We start from the raw sequence: 22,693 nt of genomic DNA, 5'->3' as shown, positions 1-22,693 counted from the left end.
ATGCTGGATTCTTACTGAGCAACATAATAATGGACGCCCGTTCGGTCCAAGCAGTCAGTCCGCTTAGCCTGTGTGGGAAAAGAATCCCAGGTGGAAATGAAGGGAGAGAACACACGAATCATGTCGGCACTGTTCCTCCGTGGCATTCAAGCGTCGGTGGCATCCTTGTTGGAGGGGCAAGGGGGGGCTGACGAGGGGCGAGACGAAAGAAGAACAAGTGGGAAAAAAAATAAAAATCTGAAAAAGGAAAAAGAAAATAAATAAAATTAAATAAAAAGCGAAATAAAAGAGACAAAAAGGGAAAGAGGGAAGGAGAGAGAGGGGCCAGGTGCGTGTGATTTGATTGATGATTATCATAGCACACACACTCTCTCTCACACACAGAGAGAAACGACAACCACCGAGAAAGAAGAGAGACGGAAGGACGGAGAGACGGAGAGGCTGGCTGGTCTAACCTTCTTCAGCTTTGCTGTAGCTCGAGTATTTTCGCGTCCTCCCCTCTCTCACTGTGGAGCTTTCGCACGCAATGATCAAAGATACAGCAATTGGAATTGTATTCAAATTGATTAAGATGGGCGCTGTATCCATTCCCACCATAAGTTAGTCACTACTACAGTAAAGTACTGTACTTGACTTGCAAAGTACCCTTTCAAAGATCAATCAATAGATAATGGATTACAATCTGACTCTTGTGGTGAACGGCCCCGCAGTCACCGACCGGGCTGGAGTACGTACCACCCAAATTGTGGCCGTGGTGGGCTGTCAGATAGGGGGGGGGGAGGGGGGAGGGGAGATAGAAGGAGGGGCGGGCGATAGCTGAGTACTAAAGAATAGAGATAGGGATGCGATGACTTCGATGATAATCACTTGGTAGTGCCCTAGACCTTACTTGCCCCAACTGACGTTACTTAGACAACTCGAATATTCTTGTTCTTCACTTGCTTGCTGCTGCTGCAGCACCCACCCACCCACCCACCCAACAGAGTTACATACCATACCGCTTTGAAGCTGCTCTCTCATACCAAGCCCAACCCCACAATAACAATAATGAATTCATCGTCACAGAAAAGAGACCCCGGGTCGAAGACGGAGAACCAACCAATGCAATCGAGAAATGCACAGAGGATCCAGAGGATCCAGAGGCTCCCTCAGACTCTCAGTCAGCTAGTTGTTGCTGCGAGTCCTCCTTAGGCTACCTTCTAGGGTTAGGTCGCAGGTGACTGCCGCTGAACGGAGGTTCCGTCACTAATCAAAACAGGGATAGGGTGCTAGGAGCTACTACATTATGTAGGTATAGACAACAATCTAATCACTATCGCATAGGCTCTGGCTGGAGACTCTGGATCAATTTCAGATCTAAAGAACCGACATCCATGATCATCTACATATTGTGATCAGGGGAGAGAAGAAACATGTAAAATGCTGCCCGATGTTATGCATATAGGGAGTCAAGTTCTCCCATGCCAGAACAACAGAAACAACCCAAAAAAAACTCGGATCAATTTTAACGGATGTTGACAGGTTCTTTTTCTTTGCCTGGTGTGTGTTTTTTTTAGGATTTTTTTTTTTTTTGCTTTTCACTCATACTGGCTGTGTGTAGCGTAGCGTAGCGTGTAGTGCGGAGAGGGAAATTGAAGAGTGGATATAGATGAATGCTCCCTCACATCGGACTAAACTAACAAACGGTCGATTCAGCCAGACGAAAGGACAAGCAGGACCCCCCGGCTGAACCGGGTTGACGGGTTGGAAAGTGTCCATGTGGGTTTGGGAAGAGGGAGAGTCCACTTGAAAGTATCCATCCACCGTCCAGTCTGTGACTCTGGCTTCGGTAATTGGGGGGAGAAAGACCAAAAAGACCAGAAATTATGGGTCAAGGAACTCTAGGAACTTTAGAGCAAAGGACGTGTCCTAAGCGGGATTGGGGATAGTGCGGTGACGCGGGTTAGTCAGAAATCCAAAGGAACTAACTTAACTCACTAAATAATTGAAGAAGTGGCAATAGAGGAATGCAGTGCGTGCCTGTGCCGGAAGACCGCTCAAATCGCTTGATTTTGCAACCCCCTCCGTCAGTCCCGCCGGGAAACGAAGCCCCTCTTTTCCGCCTCCCACTTCCCTGTTGTTGTGGTTCTCCTGCGCTGCTCGTCGCCCAAATCAACTGCCAACACCGACTGCTGGTCACGACCGCCTCACTTGTCGCGATCCAGCGATCGCCCAAATCTTCCTTCCCCCATCATCAGCTTTGTGCCCACGTCCTGTCGCGACTTGCTCGCACTTCCCCCCCTCCCCTCCCCTCCCCTCCCCTTCCCTTCCTTCGACCCAGACTCTCCCTCTGTCTGTCTGTCTGTCTCTGTGTCTCTCTCCCTCCCGCAAATTCGCACCGCACTCTACTTTCTCCTCATCCATTCACCATTCAATCTTCCCCCTCCCTCCCTCCGTCCCTCGTCCCTCTTACCCATTCTTTTCTTCCTCTTCTTTTCTTCTTCTGTCTTCCTCCCTCTTTTCTCCTCCTTCTCTCTTAACGTCTTTCCTCCCCCTCCCCTCCCCTCCTCCTCTTCTTTTCCCTTCCCTTTCCCCTCTTCCCTCCCCTCCTACTGGGTCATTATTCAACATCTTGCTCGCTTTCTCTTCCGTTACTTCTTCTGGGTCTTTCTCTTTCCTCTTTTCACAGCCGATTTTCGCCATCCTGGCCGTCCACGCCACCTTCACGATTCCCCTCTCCTAATCCGCCTGTGGCTGGATAACTTCAACCCTTCCCGTCATCCCTTCGAGTTCAACCTACGCTCTTCTTCAAGATACCCCCACACAAGGAATGACCAGACAACAAACCGAATCCTTGTCGTCTACCCGTCTTCAGAATCGGTGTGAAATCACGAAAGGAACGATAGCGCAATCTTCGCAGTCGAACCTGTTCCATTGAGATCCAGCCTCCGTGCCCTTGGTTTCGCTGCCCGCCTCTTCACCCATGGCTCCCAGCGCACCCAACCCGGCGGCCTCCGCACCCGTCAAAAAGACGTCCGTCCCAGAGAAGAAATACAAATGCCAATTTTGCAATCGCGCCTTCAGCCGAAGTGAACACCGCAGTAGACACGAACGATCGCGTAAGTAGTCTACACAATTTCTGGTTGAAAATTCTTGTGATGAGTTGGCTGCGCTGATCCTAGTGGCGGTGTGAGGCTAATTCTGGTTTTGACCCACAGATACCAAAGAGAGACCCTTCAAGTGCTTAAAATGTCGGAGCACCTTCGTGCGTCGAGACCTTCTTCTTCGACATGATCGTACCGTCCATGCCAAAGATGGTGGCATTCCACTAGTGTCCGAGGGCAGGCGACGCGGTGGCGCAGGTGTGCGAAAGACTTCCCCCACCTCCGGCCCCGCCAGCAAACCCTCAGTCACAGTCGATCCTACAACGCTCGAACAGATCGAGGCAAGCAGTGATGGTATGGTCGATCTTGAAACTGCAGCCATGTTGATGACAGATTTCCAACATAAGGCTGCAGCCGCTGCGACTGGTCAATCCAACGATCGTGCTGATTCCGATCGCTCATTTTCCCCCGGACGCGGTTCGTTATTAGAGCCTTCGGTCGGGTATCTGTCTGGAAACGCGACACTCCCGCAAATGCCCTGGGACACCCTTGTCTCGCCGGCTGATACAAAGCACTCGATGGGGTCGCCCTTCGCGTCCCACGATGGTGGAGCCGATTCGCATCCACTCCCGTCAGTGATGGATCGGCACGGTCCCGTAGGCGATGGTTTGGCTCCCTCGCTCCACTCTCTGGTCAACTCGCTCCCCATGTCGGGAACCTCAACGCCGAATGCTTTGTCCCCGTATCCTTCGATGACGGGTCCTGTCAGCCCTGTGAACTACCGTAGATCCCCTGGTCCCAGCCAGGCCTTGACACTGCCCAAGGCTCCTCAAATCGCCAGCGAAACGGAGCGGAACATGATCATGGACCGCCTAGAGGATGCCGACTCGCTTGGTGTACTGCCCGACTCGTTCCAGCTGCCCCCCACATCTGCACTCAACAAGTACCTGTCGACGTATTTCAACCTGTATCACCCTCATCTCCCCTTCCTGCACCAGGAGTCCTTCCAGCCCGCTGACGTCTCGGCGCCTCTGCTTCTCGCGGTTCTCTCTATCGGTGCTTTGTATACTTTTGAGCGGAAGGACGCGTTTATGCTTCATGTGGGGTCCAAGATGCTGGTCAACCAATTCCTGCAACACAAGGAAAACTTTGACTCAAGAAAATGTCCGCTGTGGGCGATGCAGAGTACCCTTCTCAACATGATCTTCGAGAGTTGGAGCGGCGATCCAAAGGGACTGGAGTGGACTTGCTCCATCAAGAGTCTTTTGGCCAATGTGAGTACTCTGTTTATCCAGAGGTTTAGTTGCTTGTACTGATCGATTATAGATGGTTGCTGGAAATCGCTATCAACTGAAGCTTCGCACTGAGGGTCGTGAGGGTATCCCTTCCAGAGAGGATTGGATTGAGGATGAGTCTTGCCGCCGTACCTATTTCGCGGTCTACATCTTCTTTGGCATGCTCACCTTGACTTTCAATCACACCCCAGCGATGAGCTTCGACGAGTTTGACAATCTTGAGCTCCCTTCTTCCGAGTCTTTGTGGAACCTCGATGTGACCGACGACGACGCTTGGCGCCGGAGCCTGGCCAATGCTTCCACCTTAACCGTTCGAGAAGCCCACGATTGTCTTTTCCAAGGCGAGCAGACCCGATACAGTGCATTCGCCACACGCGTTCTCATCAACGCTCTGTTTCTCCAAGTGTGGAACCACAAGCGCAGTTTCGAGGCTCTGCAGGACGTGGTTACCGAGTACAAGCTTCGCCTCGCTTTGGAAACCTGGGAAAGCTCTCTTGAAGTCTGCGAGCCGGAGACGATGGTGGTGCCCCTCAGCACCCCTCAGAAGGGCCACCCTCTGATCTTCAACTCGATGGCGGTCTACCGAAACACTCGCGCTCGCCTGGAAGTGGATCTCAAGTCAATCCAGGAGGCTCTGCGCTACCACTCTTCGTACGAAGTGGCTGCTGCCATGACGGTGGCCCGCGAGAAGGTCAAGCGGTCTCAAGAGATGAACAAGGTCATCCAATCGTGCTTCGAGTGCATCGAAATAGCGGCCGTTCAAGGTATCAACTGGGTGGCGCAGACGTCTGCCACGAACTGGAGCGTCGAGCACCCACTGTGTGGCTTGGATTTGATGGTGATCCTCAGTCTCTGGCTCTATCGCCTGGAACATGACGAAGAGCCAGCGACCGAGGCGGAAATCGCCATCTACAACAAGGTGCGGAATCTGTTTGACGATGATGCCGTCGATGCTTTTGGTAAACTCAGCTCTACCGTGGCCCGTGTATGGGGTAATATCCTAGACGGTGTGGTAGTATGGGGGTAAGTCATTCACTTCTGGTTTCGATTGACAGTTCAGGTTACTAACTATTCGAACAGCATTACCAAACTCATGGGCGAGTCATTCAAACTCCACTCGCAAGCCTTGATCGGCTACGAGGATTCGTTGCGCGTTGCCAAAGACCAGCCTATTCATGCAATGCCTCCCAAGACGTTGGCCAGTGTGGGAACGGCATACTAATGCTGCACATGCCACGGCCAAGGTGACCCCGGTTGCCTGAAACACATACACTTCTCTACATTCATTCAACATCATATTTGGGACACTGGATTTCGGTTTAGGGTCGGGAACGGATGCGCAAGTCTGGGCGGCAAGATGTGATTTCCGGTGACGAACTCAACCGCCGCATAATGATTCCTTGCTGGCGTTCCCCGGCTCCTTTTCATTACTTTCACTTTTCTTTCCCCTATCATGCGTTATGGTTCATATTTCTATTGGTTTTGCAAGAGCTCACGGGAGTCCGGTGTGGTCATTTTCTTGTTTTGATGGGTTGATTTTTCCCAGGCAACATCTCGACACCCGGCTGGTCCTGTGTGTTCTTCCCTCGCACTCGGTGGAGTTGTTGTTTTTTTGTCTGCTTTCTATCTGCTCGTCTACACCCTTAATTCTTAGTGCTGTCCGTTCGATTCTTGCGCATGAGCGTGTTTGGTTTTCTTTCTTTGGGGTCCGAGACATGTTGTCTTTGACTGCTTTTTCGATACCTTCTGTCCGTTATATACTTCTTTTCTCTTCTTCTCTCTTAGTCCTTCGTTGACATACACTTTTTCTCCCCTACTTGTTGATGCCATCTTAATGTGAGCTTGCGTGCTGTTCATGTGATTAACGCGTCCCCGCCTATTGATTGTTTCTCCGCTCTATTGTTCTGCTGCTTTGGGTTTGTCCTATTCGCATGTTGCGATCTGAAGATTCTTTTTTCTTTTTCGATGTTGATTCTTTCCGCACTGTTGCACATGCTTAATTGGTTGTAGTTTGTTCTGTACAATAAGTAATTTGCACACAAAATATAAGTATTTGGCGGGGACTGCAGCTCGGTAGTTGTAGTAGTTCGGTGGTTGTAGTATGATAAACCTGTCCTATACCTTGGTCATCCGCATGATTAAACACTATGACTATATTTATGCCCATAACTCCTTCTCAATCATATATACACTTTGACTAAGGGGAGGGGGCGTTCAAGAACAGACAGGCTCAAGGACCAGGCAATAACCACAAAAAATCCCAAAAAAAACCCCAACACGAACGTCCCCAGCGGGGAACGCAGGCACCCACGCATTCCGCCATCGGGAAAGGTACGTAGTAGCGCGTCCCGCAGCCGAGCGGGGCGAAGACGACAGCGTCTTGGGGCCCAGGGGTAAAGGGTTAGGGATGGTAGGCCTAGTTGGGCGAGGATGCCGAAGATGGAGAAGAAGGGTTAGATAAATGGGGGGGGTGAGGGTTGTGAAGGTGGTGGAATGGGGATGGGGCGTGCCGGGGGTTGTGTAGGTGTGTCTTCGGTGGGCTTTGCGCGACCTTGTTGGGGGGCATGGTCGGTCGTGGGAGGGGCGGCGCTGGCTTCGGTGAGGGCACTGTCAGGTATCATCATTGCTTTGGTTGTTGTGGTTGTGGTTGTGGTTGTGATGCCATCTCGGCGTTCGGTTTGCGACAGGAAGTTCGGAGCGGAGAGAAGTCCGGAGAGACAGAAGACAGAAGACTATGGAGGTGGGGTCGGTGGAGCACAGGCTGGATTCTGGTTCGCTGGGCGAGATCGACGGGGTATACCTGGGGATTTAAGATAACGATTAACCAGAGAGAGATCATGATAAACAACTTATCAGTGCGGACTCCGGAGATATCCTCACCTGAAGGAACGATAGGCGATAGACGATAGACGATACAGTGAATGCAATCAATGGCAGAGTGAATGAGGAAAGGAGGAATGCCTGAGGATCAGCGGACCAGGCGCGGCGCAGGTGACTTTCTGCTGCCTTGTTTGTTTTACCCCTCATTCCCAACTGCATCATTTCATTTCCACTCTTCTCTTCTTCTTCTACCAACGCACTGCTACCTGAGCTACTCCCAGCTACTCCCAGCTACCCCCAAGCTATAAAACCCCTCCCGCCCCCTCCGTCTCTGTATCTCAGCCCAACTTCCAGCATCCACCTATAAACTAACTCAACCACCATGAGCCTCCCCTCCAACGTCCACGTCTCCTCCCACCCCCTCCTGCAGGCCAAACTCTCGCAACTGCGCTCCTCCTCCACCTCCACTCGTCAAACACGCGATCTCGTCCACGAGATCGCCACCATTCTGGGCGTAGAAGCCTTTGCATCTGGCTGGAAAACGAAGCAAGATGGAACGGTATGCTTGTCGTCCACCACCACCGTTACCAAAAGCTAACCGCCAACAACAGGACAAAACCCCACTGGGCATCGAATACCCAACCACGACCCTCGACCCCTCCAACATCGCCTTGGTGCCCATCCTCCGCTCAGGACTAGGCATGACCGACGGTACGTGCAGCCCCGGCCCCGGCCCCAAACCCCTGAAAACCCCATCGCATATCCTTCCTTATCAGCCCCTAATCTATCAGCCCCTCTTATCTCCCACCCCGGGGAATCCTTATCTCCCCTCTCCACCCCCCCAAATCTAAAACCATGCTAACAAAAAGAATACCAGCCATAAACTCCCTCCTCCCCACCAGCATCCCCATCTACCACCTGGGCCTCTTCCGCGAGCGCCTCACCCTGCAACCGGTCGAGTACTACAACAACCTGCCCTTCCACAAGGCCGCCGGCAGCGCCAACCCGGCCGCCGCCGAGACGGCCATCCTGCTGGACCCGATCATCGCGACGGGCGCCACGGCCGAGGCGGCCATCCAGCTGCTGCGGGAATGGGGGGTGCGGCGCGTCGTGATGCTGAGCGTGTTGGGCTCAGAGGCCGGGATCCGCCGGGCGGCGGGGACGTGGGCGGACGGGGTGGAGGTGTGGACGGGGGCGGTGGACGCGCAGTGCGACGAGCGCGGGATGATCGTTCCGGGGTTGGGGGATATTGGGGATCGGTTGTTTGTGGCGATTGGGAAGTAGATTTTTTTGCTGTCGGTGGGTGGTAAGTTAGTCAACTGGGTGATTTGGGGCCGGGGGGGATTTCTGCGGGGGTGGGTAGCATTGTCATTGTGGCATGGGCATAGATAAATGAGGTATGAGGAAGAGAATGAATGCATATGAGCTATTCATGAACTATCATCAAGTCCTTCCTAGTATTCTGCAACTATGAACTAGACCACGAAACATCAACGCCTCCCCTCGCGCACCGATATCCAGTCCGAAATCAATGCCCCCCCTTCCACCCCATAGCCTCCATCTCCACCCCGCCGCCGCCGCCGGCCTCATTTCCCCGCTGCCCACTACTACTGCCCGTCCGCCCCCCCACTGCGGAGGGAGCCACCGGGGAAGACCCTCCCACTCCCATACTCCCCGCCCTCTTCACCTCACTTCCAGCCCCAGAATCCCCCGAATCCCCGCCACCCGGATGCGACCTCAAACTCAAATGCCGTTTCCCCATCCCCAATCCCAACCCCAACCCAAAGGCAGAAGACGCTTTCCTCCCCGGCCACTTCTCCTTCCCCTCGCCCTTCCCATCGTATCCCTCACTCGGCGTCGTGACCGCCACCCCGATCTCCTCCTCAGCCTGTGAAGGTATCTGCTGGTGCAGGTGATGGTGCAATCCCGCCAACTCCGCGCGCTTCTCAATGATCTTCTCGATCCCGATCGCCGAGCCAGACGCCGTGGCCGTGGCCGTGACCGTCGTCGGGGTTGATGTCCCTGCGCCTGCGCCACCACCACCACCACCATAGCCACCCGCGACACTGCTCCCGCCCCCGAGGACGGTCGTCGACCCGGCCGTGATGGTGGTCGAGGTGCCCATGGGCCGGTAGTCCGGGTGCAGGCGCTGCTCGTGCAGGCGCGGGTCCACGCGCCGGGTGTCCAGCATCTGGTGGCGGAGTTTGTCGCGGTGGGCTTCGCGGCGTTCGGCGGCTGAGGCTTTTGGTTAGTTATTTTGAGGTAGGTTGGGGTTGGGGGAAAACTCACCGTTCCAGAAGTGGACGTACACGGCCATCACGACGAAGCAGGCCACCAGGAACCCGAAGAGGATGCCGAGTTCGTGGCCGAGGGATTTCATCGGCGTGTAGGGGGGGATGTTGGCGTAGGATCTGGCCATGATTTTTCTGGATGGGGAGGGGTGGGGTTAGCTTTTTTTGGGTTGGGTTGGGTTGGGTTTGGTTGTTGAAGGGGGGGTGTTGAGTGAGGAGGGGGTGGAAGGGGAAGGGGAGGCGGAAGACTTACTTGTGATGGTTTAGGTGAGAGGTCCTTGGTCAAGGGTTCGTGGAGAAGATGTTAACAGTTAAGGTGGGCTGTTTGTTGTTGGGGTGGGCTTGGTGATATCGGATGGGTTGTGTGAACAGTCTAGGTGGGATGCAATCAGGTTTGTAGCTTGTATCCAGCCCTTAGACAGGCTTGGATACTGTCGCGGCCAAGTAATCACTTCACTTGGCAGAAACAGTAACACGCAGCAGTTAATGCAGTGTGAAGACAGGAGATATACCACACAGCGCACCCTCTCATGCATGTGAGATTCCTCCCGGGGCCGTGGTAGCAATAAGTACTGTACTGTGCTGTGGAGAACGGCTGCTGGGGCGTTGTCAGCACCAGAACACGAGGTCCGATGCGCATGGGACGGAATTCCTTTGTTTCATGGCGACGTACACTGACGAGGCCAAGCAGAGATTCATATTCCCAAAACTGGTCTCCTGGTCTCGGGCAACGGACAAAGGAACACACCACACACCTTGGCTCACATGACACGCGCATCGGGAGATTTTGTCCATCGCTCGCGGCGACTTTCGACAGTCTGACAATCTGACAAATTCGGAGATACTACTGTCAGAAAATCAAAAAAAAAGAATTGTTCATAAATAATGGTGGTAGATACATCATGAGAATAGAACAAGAAAAGATCAGCGAGCCACCTGTCGGCTCGACTCCAGATCCAAGGTATCATATACACATACAATCAAGCATCAAAAGAAAAAGAAAATTTGCCCGGTCTATACATGGTGGCTTGGGTATGCATGCAAAGAAGACGGAAGAAGAAAAAGGTATAAAACAGAAACCTGCAGGGAACGTATCCGGTATCCACATGGTATTAAGTGACCAGTCCACTGCAGATCAGATCAGATGCAGGTGCCAGAGGTTTGGACCCAAGGTATGCGATGCGCTCGTAGCAAGGTGGGAAAATTGCGACCAACGATTCCAATGCGGTTGCCGGTCGATGTCGTCAAAAAGGTAAAATCGAGAATTATGAAACTCCGTATGCAAAGGTAACAGGTGCGGCCACGGTATCGATCCTTCAGCCCAGCATGACGGCCGCCAGCGCTGTACAGGTCAATCCAATGGCCATTCCGATCCACGGCGTCTGTCCGAGAGTGCCCTCACTGCGAGCGCGCAGGGCCTTGGTGTCCCGCGCGGAGGCGGCCAGCGTCCCCAGTCCGCTGTCGATGGCGGGGTCCTCGTCCGTCTGAATCCCCCGCTCTTGCCATTGACGGATCTCTGGGTGGATTTCCAGCACGTTTTCTTGGTGGTCGGGCCGGATTTGAATCTCTGGTAACGGAGCAGGCGGGGTGGTATTGGGTAGGGAAGGGGTGGGAGACGGCGCCCGGTCGGCTTCGGCGGCGATAGCTATCGTCGGAACGAGACAGAGAACGATTGTCAAGGGCCTCATGGTGAACTCGGAATATGCGACAGGCTTCAAAGCGACAGAAAAGCGATCGGGGATGAGCTTCGTGTGTATATATAAGACGAGATTATGGTTGTGCGTCGAGATTGTCGCGGGTTTAGATTAGATTGACTCCGATGCGCAAGGCTGCCTCCACCAGGCCCCGAACGTGCGCAATCTCACTCGTGCAGCGAAGGGAATCCACCACCACTGCCACGGTTGAGAGGTGTCGCACTAGAATAATCCAGCAACCACCACAGTAAGCAGCCAAGTCGGGTAGAAGCTGGTCCCGACAGCGCGATTGTCGCACACTTCGGAGAGGTCGAAGCGAGAGGGCGGGAAGCAGGAGGAAGAAGAAAAAAAGAATGGTTTGGCAAATCTCCTGAAACTGGGCGGGAACGAGGAACGGACTCAGCCACGGGAACGACAGGCAGCAAAAAACAAACTCAAACTCAATTCCGCCCCAGCGAGAGTAAGTCGATTTCGACACGCAGGTAATGAAGACCCAAAGCAGACGGACAGAAGGAGGAGGGGAAACGAAGAGGAGGAGAGGAGGAGAGGAGAAGGAGGAGGAGGAGAAGTATGGGGGAGGGGAAGAAGGAATAGGAGCGAGGAGGAGGAGAGGGAAGAATGGGAGGGAGTTGATTGAGTTGGAGCGAACGGGCGGAATAATAATAATAATAAAATAAATAATAATAATCAAACCCAGGGGGTGTACCATGTACCATGTACCATGTACCGTGTACCGTGTATCGTGTACCGTACCTATCGGGGGTAACTAACGGCCCAGACCACTCCAGTCTCCAGCAGTGCCAGTGACAGGCTACCTAGTAGGCTAATGGCCCTGACCCTGCTGCAAAAGTAGTGCCAAATTAGTGGAAATTAGTCCCAATTCGCCTGCCCTCTTTGGGTTAAGCGACAAGGCACTGTTCCACTCTTGGGGCGGATTGACGGCATTATCGTGGGTTCTATTGGTTCCCAAGTCTGAGCCGTGCCCGCACGGGCTGAATTGCCCTTACTTGGGGTTAGTTGCTTGTCGATCGACCAGTTGATCGAATGTCTCGTGCTACGGAAAGCTTAGAAGCCTTGTCAGGGTTTTACAGCCAAGTGGAGCTGGAGAGCCCAAGGGTCGGTCACTTTCTTCCCTTTCCCTGTAACAACCAGTAAACAATCAGTAACGAGTAACTTAGTCACCTAAACGTGGAACCCGCAACCCGCGGGATCCAAACCCTGATGTGAGACATTTCATCTCGACGGTTAGATTAAGCTGAGACTTTTGACACCACCAGCGGTTTGTGTTTGACTGCAGGCTGATGATTAACCTATTGAGTACTGTTCTGAGTACTGTTCTTCCAAACTTTATGCGAACAGCTACATACTATTTTTACTACCATATCGGTAGATGATCAACTCTAGCGGCCAAACTACCGGGGGGAGCTGATGGATGTCATAATGGGGATCATCAGCCGACGACGTAGAGGGGCTGGTCCAGTGGTCAGCCTTGGTTGTTGTTTGGTTGTACGGTGCAACAACTTCAAACCACCACCTGCACTCTTGTATGGCGTCATTACAGCCCCTCCTACCCTCACTCTCACTCTTACTAGAGTCCTACTAACTTACCAACCACTCTTCCCTGCCTACCCTGCATATCCGAAGGTGACGTATTCCCAAAGGAATACGTAAAAAAAAAAAAAAACAAGTCAGGTTCAATGCAATTGGTTCATTCATTCATTCATTGAACTTGATATCTATCATTCAATCAACTAGCTCCCAGCCTCAAAACTCATAGCATCTTCTCCCAGTCCGGCGTCACCGTGAACTTGCCGCTGAGCTGGCCCATCGCCCAGACCTTCTTCTCATCATCCGGGAACTCCTCGTCGCCCGCATTCGGCGGCGTGGAGACGATCAGGGCTTCCTGGGAAAAGTCCACCGCCGTCGCGCGATCCAATTCGAAGTTGATACCACCCCAGTCCATCGTCACTCGACCCGATGCGTGGACGTTCAACTTGCCGACTCGGCCAGCCAATAGGCCGGGATCCGCAGCAGTGACGACCTTGGCAGAGCCCTGCGCGGCCGTCGCATCCTCGTCGCCGTCAACGATCTCCATCTCGTCTTCGCGCTTGACCGGCTGTTCGGTGGCTGGGGTCTCGGTAGTGGTGGTGGGGTGAGAGTCCGTAGTCTCAGTACCAGGCAGCACCAGGTTGGGAGTCAAGGGAGGGAATTGCATGAGGAACAGCTGTCCAGCCAGCTTGTCCTCCTCTTCTGTGGGATCCTCCTCGTCGCCTTCTTTGTCCTTCTCCTTCTCCTTATCCTCTCCTTCCGCGGCACCCTCCGCGGCACCCACCAACGCCTCCGGAGCTTCAGGCCGGGGCTCCTTCTGGAAGAGGGTCTTCACGATCTCCAAATCCTGCTCATGCCTCTCGTATTCCTCGATATCCTCCTTTGTGCGTAGCAAACTCTTGGGATCGATGACCACCTCCGGCTCAGGGCTGGGGACGGCAGACTCCGAGACCGACTTAGACGGGCTCAATTTCCGGCGCACCTTGACCTTCTGCACGGGGAGCAAGCCGTCATCGACGTTCGTAGCGCCCTCATCCGCACGCGGCACGTCAGTCATGACCTGATCCTCCTCATCCGTAGGCTCCTCCTTGACGATCTGATCCTCCTCATCCACAACCTCCTCAACATCCTCCCCACCACCATCATCCTGCGCGACAAACAAAGCATCATCACCCTCCGCCTTCTTCTTCTTTTTCTTCTCCGCCTTCTCCGCCTCGGCCTCCTTCTTCTTAACCTCCGCAGCCCCCGTCGTACTAGACTCCATATTAACACTAACCACGCGCTCCTCATGCTCATGCCTCTCCAACCGGAGGGGCCTCAGCCCCCCGACCCCAATGCCCCCGCGGCCCTCCAACTTCACCTTCCGATCCTTATGGTCCACTTCATCTTCATCATCACTCCCCAAATTAATCCGATCAATACTCACCCGGACCTCGCCATCGCTCTCATCCGAACTCACATACCCCTCCCCACCCTCCCCGACCTGCGTCGCCCCGAGATCCATCACACTGCGACTCCGGGACCGGGAATCAAACCCACCACCCAGCGCTCCACCGCGCCCGCGTCGCGCTCCACCACCACCCATCCCAGACCCCAACGGCCCTCCCCCGGGCCCCATCATCCCACCGCGCATGCCCCCGCGCCCGCCTCTCCCTCCGCCATGCTGTCCACCGCCGCGCCCCCGCTGAATGGCAGCGGCCTCCTTCAACCGCTCGCGGTTCCGCTGCGCCTCGAGCTTCTCGATCGCCTCGCGCTCCTCCTTGCTGCGTCGGTTCACCGCCCGCGGCTTGTACTTCAGGGTCGGCTTGGCAGGTTCACTGCTCCCCGGGGGGCCGCCGGGCGCGGGGGTCGGCGACGGCCGCGCGATGCTGCCCGACGGCGGGGTGCGTTTTTTCAGGGTTTGGAGGCGCTGCACCGGGGGTTTGGGGCCGGCAGCAGCAGCAGCAGCAGCAGTCGTAGTCGTAGATTCGGTGGTGGGAGCATTGTTGGGTTCAGCGGCGGAGGCGGCGGCGGCGGCGGTCGTGCGGCGGGTTCCTGCTGCTGCTGCTCCTCCGCGGCGGGGAGGAGCTTTGGGTGGCATTTTTCCGGGGGGGGGGAAGACGAATGCGAAAATGGAAAGTGTGTTATCGTAGCGTGGGAAGGCTGTGGAGATGCGTCCGGTGATCGTAGGTCAGGGTAGGTCTCAATTGGTATAAAGCCTGTTCTTACAAAGTCCAGGGAAAGAGAACTGGGTATGTCGTCGTAGGAGGTAGAAGGATGCGTGAGATTGCGAAGTGCAGTGGCTAACCTCCCGAAACTTTTTTTCCCGGTCCGTCGGCCTCTCGGCGGCCACGGCGGGCAGAAAATTCGGGAAGGAAGCACGCGTCTAGCCCGGGAAAAGTGCGGGGCGGCGGAAATTTGTATCCGCTAGCCTCGATCGAGTATGGTCTGGGCCGACCCGCGACCCGACTGGCCGGCATCTGTCAGGGCTTAGTCAGCACTCAGCACGCTCATCCCACCTTCCAAGTAATTTCCTTTGTTCTCGGTGAATAAAGGAACTAAACATTATACTCTAAGCTGAATGAGAAGTTAACCTGTCATCAATAGACTGCATATGCTAATAAATTGATCGCGAAACATTGAATGCCACTGAGTCAAGTCCTGGTCAGGTCTACTGTGTCTGTATAGGTCCTCATCTGAAACATATATTTCTTATTCGATCACTCTAGACCAGACAGTTATTGTTCCGTCTCCACCAGATCAGTCGAACAATGACTCAGCCATTCAAAACAACAAAACCAATCAATCCAGATACATTGGCACAATCATCGCACGGTAATGAGTGGTGGAAGGCGACCAGGCACCCCACAGGGCCGCATCAAATTCAGCTGCAGATAACGCCAAAAGAACACGACACAATAAGCACAATCAACCCGCTCAGTTCAATCGCTAGAACTATTGAATGGAATGCAGAGTGTAATGGGACAAGCATGACGATGTGAGGGACCGTGACAAAAGCTCGGAGCTCGTCGAGTTGATGCGAGGTGGTGAGGTCGACAGTCGGAGGGAGCGTGGGTGTAATGTAGGTGGTGGGTGGAAGGTTGAGGTTGGAATGAGCGACGCACCCGAAGGAGCCGTCCGAGCGGTCGCAGAGTCACCCACTCCTACCGGGGTAGAAGTGCGAGGTACTGCGCACAAGAGGGACAGGAGACTTCAGGATGGAAGGCCAACGGTACAGGGTCAAGGTTATGAAAGGAGGGGAAAGATGCGATACACAGATAATTCCACTCGTCTATGTTGAAAGGTAAAAGGTAAAATATGTTTGCGGAAATGCAGCCATCCAGGCACAGCTCATAAGTCGATATTCGGACAAACAGGTGCAGGTGCGAATGTGTATCTGAGATAGAAAAAGCAACAGGACCGTCATCCTCATGCCGGATACAGGATAGGTCTAGCGCTTGCGTTTCTTGTTCTTGTCGGCGATAGCAGCCGATGACGAAGACGACGACAATGACAAAGAAGGCATAGGGGCGGCAGTAGCCACCAGCGTTTGAGCCTCGGCGCCGTTGGGAGGAGAATCAACGGTCTTCTTCACGGGAACCCCCATGTGACGACCGTAGCGGCCTTTGCGACCGTTCCCTTCGTCTTCGCTGATGCAGCCATCAAGGCCAATCCCAGCATCCTTGCATCGGCCGCAAGGACGTTGCCGATCACAGCCCTTCTTGCTCTTGCGGCATCGCTGGCAACGCGGCTTAGTGGACAGGTCCTCTTCATCGGCAGCGAGTGGGTGAGGGTGCTGATGTTGAAGGGTCACGGACGAGGTCGAGCTCTTGCGTACGGGCGCTGGGCTAGCTAGGACCGGCGACACCGCTGCTTTCTGTGTGACCACTGTGGGAGTCGGTTTAGCCTTGCGCACAGCACCACTGGTGGTCGCCTTGGCTGTCTTGCTCGGGCGCGGTGCCGACTTGGACCCACGGGCCTTGGTCGAGGTCGTGCTACCAGCGCGGACCTTGACCTTCTTAGACTTGGGGGCCGACTCGTGATAAAGGGAATCATCGTCCATCTCATTCTTGATGGTGTGATCATGCTGTCCATCCTCCTGGTGATACTCATCATCGTAGCCGTCGTAACTGCCATCGGAACTGTCAAAGCTTGGCAGAATGTCGTCCAGTCGCTTGTGGGTGCGCTTCATGGCACCCGGGGGCAACATTGGGCTGGAGTCCAGCCTCTGCTTGGTTCGTAAGGGCAGATCATCATCGTCGTCATCGTCATCCTCGCTGTACTCGTCACCATCGCTGGTGGCGCCAGTCGAGGAGGCAGCATCCGCAGCGCCGCTGAAGGCATCATCCAGGGTGGATGCAGATGTGCGACCATGCGAGAAGTTTGACGCATCGCCCAGACGAATCAGCTGCATGGCCACATCCTCATCGGAAATGCAGCTCGCGATGGTTGGGTCGGGCGTAGGGAGGACCCCGTGGGCCGTGTTGCGACCAGCCGAGTTGTTGCTGTACTGCCCCGATGATTGGGTTGCGGCCCGGTCGCGCAGGCGATGTCCGTGATCAGGAACCATCGGCGTAGCATAGACAGAATTCTGGCCCTGATGAAGGCTATACGCTTGGTCATTGTGTCCATAGCTCTGAGGAGAAGGAAGAAGGGGTTGTTGCTGTTGTTGTTGGGAGTTATAAGGTCGCTGAGTGGGGCGGGCAAAAGGTGAGACGGCTCCTTCTTGGCCGATCGACCGGCGCTGAGGGGAGATGGAGGAGGTGGAGGTTGTAAGGGGCACCTGAGGGGGGGCGAACAGCGGCAATTCCTATATGGATGTGAAATTAATGATCAGCAACTGTCCAAGCATTGAGGCTACGTTTGATGGTATCCCTTACCGAGCTTTCAAACTTGGGCCGCTTCCTGCGACCATCTTGAAGGATGTTCTCCATGCTGATATCTGAGCTACCCAACTGCTCACTCCGAGGCTTCCTGGCGCCCGAGACAGATCCATAGCCACCCTCACTGTCGCTGTAGCCTCCATCCTCCATAAAACTGCCATGCGTGCTGGAGCCTCTGCTCTTGTTGCCCCCGCGCGAGGACTGTTTGTGCTGCGATGCGCTGCGACGGCTGCGCCCGGACGGCGACATGCTGCGCTTCCGAGCGAGCCGGGAGGCTGGCCGAGATGGGGGCTGCCCATGCTCCAACATGTGCGCCGCCTGCATTGCCGGCGCCATCTGGAAAGGCTCTCCCAGACTGGGGCGCTTGCGAGCGTCCATGGGCAGGTGTCCGTAGAAGCGGTCCCCGTAGCCTTCAGTATAGGCTTGCACGGGGATGACTCGCACGTACACCGTCATGTTATTTCGGAGATTCTCATACCTGGCAATAAGGGTGATACCTTGTTCATCCTCAAAGCTGACCCCGCTAGCAGTGGTATCGTAAATCCCATAAAAGTTCTTGACCGTGGTCACAATGGAATCCGTGGTATCATGGGGATAGATCTGGACTCGCATAGGTATGCGAGCCCGCACCTTAGAGTTCTCATCGAGTAGCAGCTCGAAGGCGACGTTCTTGGGCACAGAGCTCCGGGGGGAAGGCTCCTGAGGCGAGCGATAATCGCTATAGGCAGGCGACGCCCCAGGAGCCGCATGCTGTTCGTACGAGACAGCCTGCATGATGGAAAAGGTCCAAAAGCGGGTGCTACCACACTGCTACTACATCGATGATCGTATCAACCGGCTGCTCTTGTTTGGGGGTGGATGGGATCGATCCGGATGGGAAGGGAATAGGAGGAGTGGGGGTGGGCGGATGTTGGAAGAGGGAAAAGGCAGAAACGGGACTATGAGGGTATGGGCAAAGTCCATCCAAACCTACCACAACAGTAAACCCGGGAGAGGCTGGTTAAAAGATGGATCACCCGCGATCGATTATATTGACAGGATCGATGACCCCGAGTTGTGGTGGATGGGATGAGGACACCCCAAGTCGCAACAGCCGAGAGCGACGGGAAAGGCGAGAAAAAACCGATCGATGCTGAAAGGAAAACCAGTATGAATGTCAGCACAATGTGTTCCAGATGATCTCAGATAATTGGAAGGTCTTCAGTGAGAGAGAAGATAGCAGGAAGCCGATGGTATTCCAAGGCCTTTTGAGTCCTGATGGATTGCATACTTGAAGAGGGAGGGGGGGGAGGAGAGATGGGTGTGGGCATTGAGGAAGAAGCAGGGAAGAAACGACCCGAATCGGTCGGAAGAGGAGGAAGAGGATTAATGACACACCGATGACAGGTCAAATTGAATTATCCAGAGTCGCACCCATGTACCAGATCCGACAGGATGAAGAAGGAAGGATAGCGATGGCGATGAGAGGAGGGAGTCGGGGGTCGGGCCGTGGGCGAGGTGAGTCGTTCTACCAAGCGCTTGGGTATGTCAGCGGTGGCATCACGCAGAGCCGAAGCGAGTCAGGAGAACAGAGCGGACCAGCACCCCATGCTGCAAGCCGCGAGCACAAATAAAGAGAATAATACGATCAAGAAGAACCTACCAGATAGATACTGCACCCAAAGATCGAGGAAGGATGAGGGGCGGAGGGGCGATGGGCGAACGAAGTCGAAGGTTGAGTTGTCGAAAGAGGGTTGAGGAGGAGGGAGGAAGAGGAGAGAGAGAGACAAGAGGGAGAAGCCGACTGAAAGACAACCCAGAAGTGGTTTCACCCACACCACTTCAGCAAGCTACGTACTGGGGTCGGTGACCACATACGTCTCTTCTTCCCCCCCCCTTTTCCATAGATTACTATTATCGCCGACTCACAAACGATCTCAAGGTCATTATATCACTTAATTGAGTCTATTCATCTTCTATTTTTTCCACATTGTGAAATGCGCGTTGGTCTATTGCATCGCAAAAGTCCCAGATCGCATTCCGTCTACGGCCCGGATACGGCGGCGTTTACGGGGAACATTGACTGCTCTCTTGCGACCGTCGGACGTCCCAGGCGGTCTTTAATCTCCTTCGCCATGAGTCGCAATCCCTGCATCTCTAGAATAACGGTCTTATTCTGAACTGTAGACAAACAGAAGATGGGCCAGAGCGTGCGAAAGGCATTCGGGTGGTTGAGCCATCAGCCCGGGTCTGGCGCAAACTGACAGCGACTTCCTCCTCCACCTCCACCTTCCGCAGATCTCCGTCTTTGGGCATAAGCATGTCGAGAGTGGCACGAGAATTTTCGCATATATCTTAATTACGTAGATAATCTGTGTGTAGTGACTAGCTCCTACTCGAATTTGATAAATACCACTCTTCGTCGCACGACACAAACGGAGAGGTAGAAACAATTCGAGGGAAAGAAAGCGGAGTGGCGTCGGGTTGGCTGGCACATCCTCAGCGCGGCCACGTCGAATGACACCCCCGAATCACATCCCGGTCACCACCAGACATGGTCCAGCTGCGATCCCCAAAGAAAAATGATCCGGTTCGAAGTCACCGCCAGACTTCGTTCTTTAGCTCATGATTGATGTTCGAAGCCACACGATAAATCCGACAGGCGCAAACTGGGCGAAGAGAAGGAGATTCTATCGCAAAATCCACACAATGCGATCAGCCCCGTCGCCCATTGCGCCAATGCGATCCGGATTGTTCCTCGTTGTTTTCGCTTCCCCCACTGGGAAACGGGTTTTACTCAAACATGCAGGGCTGAAATTCCCGCCCGGAGCTCTCGATTCATGGCCACAGATCCTGGGGTGGCAGCGAGCGATGCGACCATCGTTCCCTTCTTCATCTTCATCGTTTTCTACCCCAGTCTGTCAACTACAAGCATGTGGATTGAACTGATTGATGGAACCGGTGGAATGAACGAAAGGGAATGGGGCAACAGAGAGGGACAAAGATGGAGATGATGGGGGCATTATTGGCTCTGGCTCCAGGCCAACAGCACCGACCAGCGATCACGCCCAATTGTTGCCTCGTTTCATGATCTGCGCCTGTCCAGGCTTGTCCTTTCTTTACCCCTCCCTCCCTCCATCGGCCAGCATGGACTACGTAAGGTTGGATGGATGGATGAATGAATGAATGGATAAACGGACGAGGGATTGTCCTTCACCAACCGTCGGGTAGGCACAAGTCATCCATCGACCTTTTCCCCCATCCCCTCCCCTCCCCTCTCCAGGATCCTAACGTTCCTTCACTACTAAATTACTGTATGTATGTAAATGCGTTCTATCCGCGGGTAGAGCGTGTCTATCCGGTCGTCTCTCTTTCCATCCAGTGACCATTCGTTTCCCAGTCAGTCTGCAGGTCCCGGTGCGACATCGCATTTTCTCTATCAGTTCCGTCATCCTCCCCAAAGGTACTTACTCCCTTCTCTTTCGATTCACGGTGGCTTCGCAAGGTCGAGTTATACATTTGCCTTCATTAGTCATTACTCATGATTTGGAGAACCTTGGGGAATCGCATTGGGGAAGGAGAAATCTGAAGCGGCTAAGAAAGCATGAATGTAAAGCGCAAAACCAGACACAGAGACGAGCAACTCCGAGCCACCACCAACCGGCGCAACGATGTGGTTAGCCGGATGAGTGGGGGGGGGAAGGAATTTGGAGCAGGTGCAGTGCTGTGCAGCAGCCCACACCCTAACAAGTAAGGTTATGATTATAGGTCACATAGACACCATCCAGGAGGATTTTTCTTCTCGAATTTCTAATTGCAGATGATTAGGAGGAAGTAGGGGAGATAGCAGGTGGTAGGAGACCGAAGAATTTAATGATTGCTGTAGATATTTAGTTGGTTGTTGTAGTGTTTCTCGGATGGAAAGAAAATTGAGGGGGGGGGTCGCTCGGCGGGGCTCCTCTCTGGTTGTCTCATTGAGTCAATCAATAAACTCCGAATAAAGAAAGGATTGAGTGACTTTCGTCCTGCAACGCCGACTATTGTTGTTGTTGTCCTTTGCCCACACCGAAACTTTGCGCTCATTCAATAGTCCGCTTCGGGTCGCTCGCAATACCTCAAAACGTCAGCTGTTCCCTTTTCCTGCTGCTTCTTCGTCGTCCTCTTCTTCTTCGACCTTCCCTCCGTTTGTTCTAGATTGAATCAACAGGAGCTTATTTATGTGGATACTTTCACCTCAATTCTGTCACCTGTGTGAAAAGGCGCAACCCTTGTACTCTGTAAGACCGATTCCTACAGTCGCGATCGGCGATTGAGCAGACGAGGATTGATTCCCCTCCACCACTTGATCCTCCCTCCCGTATCATGATAGGCAGCGCCGGATCCGCGTCCCACCGTGGCTTCCTGGCGACGTTGGCATTTGCACGGGTGTAAACGGGAACCAGAGAACAAGGCCGAAGCAAAACTGAACTCCCAGAGACAGGGAAGACAAAACTTGTAAAACCAGCGAGAAACATGGGTTTATTCAAGTCATTGACGCTGCCTTCATTGTTCTACCATCTGCCTATCACTCATTCCTACTATGCGCTGGTTCCGATCTCGATCGCAAAGGCCATTCCTCCCCCACCTCTCAATCCTTCTTCTCCATTCTCCTGCCTCTTTATACGGCGTCTTCGACAAGATCTCTGAAATGGTGTTCGGTCTTGTATGAGCAACCCCACGGAGAACCCTTTGCGCTTTGTAGTCACAACCAACAGGCGTGTTCGTCGGCCTCTATCCATTGCGACCTCCAGCCTCAAATGACCGAGCGAAATGGCGGAGCGTAGCGCCCGCACCGATCACGTGGTTTCGCGTTCCGGAGCGGGCAGTTTCGTGTCGCTCGGCGCGTCCCCCGCCTGCGCATAGTTCAGCCCCTGCCCACACCCGCCAAAAGCAAGAATGCATTGATGTAATTCAGAAGCAGAATCGCATCGTTCTGGTGATCATTCTGCTGGCTGGGAATATCATTATTCATCGGCGGATCCTGAGATTTCGGGGTGGAAGAGAAATGAAGTGCTAGCGGGAAGACGCGCTGAGTGATGTCACATGGGCTGGGAAGGCAGACAAATCAGACAAACGAGACAA

At 54.0% G+C, this 22,693-nt stretch overlaps 8 protein-coding genes across 8 annotated transcripts; 2 read left to right on the top strand and 6 right to left on the bottom strand.

Annotated features, from left to right (window-relative positions):
• Positions 1-3,228: 3,228 nt before the first annotated feature.
• BO72DRAFT_457383 (C2H2 finger domain protein) lies at positions 3,229-5,600 on the top strand (the record flags this gene model as incomplete). The annotated part of the gene is made up of 4 exons (XM_040946333.1): positions 3,229-3,244; positions 3,312-4,357; positions 4,410-5,401; positions 5,459-5,600. 4 exons carry the CDS (start codon positions 3,229-3,231, stop codon positions 5,598-5,600), a joined length of 2,196 nt encoding a protein of 731 aa, XP_040803286.1.
• Positions 5,601-6,609: 1,009 nt separating this feature from the next.
• Positions 6,610-7,055, bottom strand: BO72DRAFT_446557 (uncharacterized protein). Its single transcript, XM_040944322.1, has one exon. It carries the CDS (start codon positions 7,000-7,002, stop codon positions 6,832-6,834), a length of 171 nt encoding a protein of 56 aa, XP_040803285.1. The 5' UTR covers positions 7,003-7,055; the 3' UTR covers positions 6,610-6,831.
• Positions 7,056-7,474: 419 nt separating this feature from the next.
• Positions 7,475-8,642, top strand: BO72DRAFT_526346 (uracil phosphoribosyltransferase). The gene is made up of 3 exons (XM_040950026.1): positions 7,475-7,757; positions 7,810-7,909; positions 8,076-8,642. Exons 1-3 carry the CDS (start codon positions 7,581-7,583, stop codon positions 8,480-8,482), a joined length of 684 nt encoding a protein of 227 aa, XP_040803284.1. The 5' UTR covers positions 7,475-7,580; the 3' UTR covers positions 8,483-8,642.
• Positions 8,643-8,650: 8 nt separating this feature from the next.
• Positions 8,651-9,869, bottom strand: BO72DRAFT_56605 (uncharacterized protein). The gene is made up of 2 exons (XM_040950529.1): positions 9,743-9,869; positions 8,651-9,624 (listed from the first exon to the last, which is right to left on the bottom strand). Exon 2 carries the CDS (start codon positions 9,387-9,389, stop codon positions 8,727-8,729), a length of 663 nt encoding a protein of 220 aa, XP_040803282.1. The 5' UTR covers positions 9,390-9,624; positions 9,743-9,869; the 3' UTR covers positions 8,651-8,726.
• BO72DRAFT_446555 (uncharacterized protein) lies at positions 9,139-9,820 on the bottom strand. Its single transcript, XM_040944321.1, has 3 exons — positions 9,743-9,820; positions 9,298-9,648; positions 9,139-9,198 (listed from the first exon to the last, which is right to left on the bottom strand). Exon 2 carries the CDS (start codon positions 9,615-9,617, stop codon positions 9,447-9,449), a length of 171 nt encoding a protein of 56 aa, XP_040803283.1. The 5' UTR covers positions 9,618-9,648; positions 9,743-9,820; the 3' UTR covers positions 9,139-9,198; positions 9,298-9,446.
• Positions 9,870-10,805: 936 nt separating the features above from the next.
• BO72DRAFT_457380 (uncharacterized protein) lies at positions 10,806-11,177 on the bottom strand (the record flags this gene model as incomplete). The annotated part of the gene is made up of 1 exon (XM_040946332.1): positions 10,806-11,177. The coding sequence occupies one exon, from the start codon at positions 11,175-11,177 to the stop codon at positions 10,806-10,808; it is 372 nt and encodes a 123-aa protein (XP_040803281.1).
• Positions 11,178-12,902: 1,725 nt separating this feature from the next.
• BO72DRAFT_446553 (putative DNA-directed RNA polymerase III RPC4) lies at positions 12,903-15,012 on the bottom strand. The gene has a single exon (XM_040944320.1). The coding sequence runs from the start codon at positions 14,809-14,811 to the stop codon at positions 12,955-12,957; it is 1,857 nt and encodes a 618-aa protein (XP_040803280.1). The 5' UTR covers positions 14,812-15,012; the 3' UTR covers positions 12,903-12,954.
• A 1,074-nt stretch (positions 15,013-16,086) lies between these two features.
• On the bottom strand, positions 16,087-18,544 carry BO72DRAFT_56265 (putative C6 finger domain protein). The gene is made up of 2 exons (XM_040950527.1): positions 17,591-18,544; positions 16,087-17,520 (listed from the first exon to the last, which is right to left on the bottom strand). The coding sequence occupies exons 1-2, from the start codon at positions 18,365-18,367 to the stop codon at positions 16,162-16,164; spliced, it is 2,136 nt and encodes a 711-aa protein (XP_040803279.1). The 5' UTR covers positions 18,368-18,544; the 3' UTR covers positions 16,087-16,161.
• Positions 18,545-22,693: the final 4,149 nt, after the last annotated feature.

The sequence above is a fragment of the Aspergillus fijiensis genome (assembly GCF_003184825.1).
Source record: "Aspergillus fijiensis CBS 313.89 unplaced genomic scaffold BO72scaffold_14, whole genome shotgun sequence".
NCBI lineage: Eukaryota > Fungi > Ascomycota > Eurotiomycetes > Eurotiales > Aspergillaceae > Aspergillus > Aspergillus fijiensis.
This window is presented reverse-complemented; position numbering and strand designations above follow the sequence as displayed.

Excerpts from the sequence above, each read along its gene's own strand:
- BO72DRAFT_446557 (XM_040944322.1), bottom strand. The coding sequence starts at position 7,002 with ATGATGATACCTGACAGTGCCCTCACCGAAGCCAGCGCCGCCCCTCCC.
- BO72DRAFT_526346 (XM_040950026.1), top strand. The coding sequence starts at position 7,581 with ATGAGCCTCCCCTCCAACGTCCACGTCTCCTCCCACCCCCTCCTGCAG. Across the intron at positions 7,758-7,809 it reads AAACGAAGCAAGATGGAACG|GACAAAACCCCACTGGGCAT; the intron begins GTATGCTTGTCG and ends CGCCAACAACAG. Across the intron at positions 7,910-8,075 it reads AGGACTAGGCATGACCGACG|CCATAAACTCCCTCCTCCCC; the intron begins GTACGTGCAGCC and ends AAAGAATACCAG.
- BO72DRAFT_56605 (XM_040950529.1), bottom strand. The coding sequence starts at position 9,389 with ATGCTGGACACCCGGCGCGTGGACCCGCGCCTGCACGAGCAGCGCCTG.
- BO72DRAFT_446555 (XM_040944321.1), bottom strand. The coding sequence starts at position 9,617 with ATGGCCAGATCCTACGCCAACATCCCCCCCTACACGCCGATGAAATCC.
- BO72DRAFT_446553 (XM_040944320.1), bottom strand. The coding sequence starts at position 14,811 with ATGCCACCCAAAGCTCCTCCCCGCCGCGGAGGAGCAGCAGCAGCAGGA.
- BO72DRAFT_56265 (XM_040950527.1), bottom strand. The coding sequence starts at position 18,367 with ATGCAGGCTGTCTCGTACGAACAGCATGCGGCTCCTGGGGCGTCGCCT. Across the intron at positions 17,521-17,590 it reads GGCCCAAGTTTGAAAGCTCG|GAATTGCCGCTGTTCGCCCC; the intron begins GTAAGGGATACC and ends ACATCCATATAG.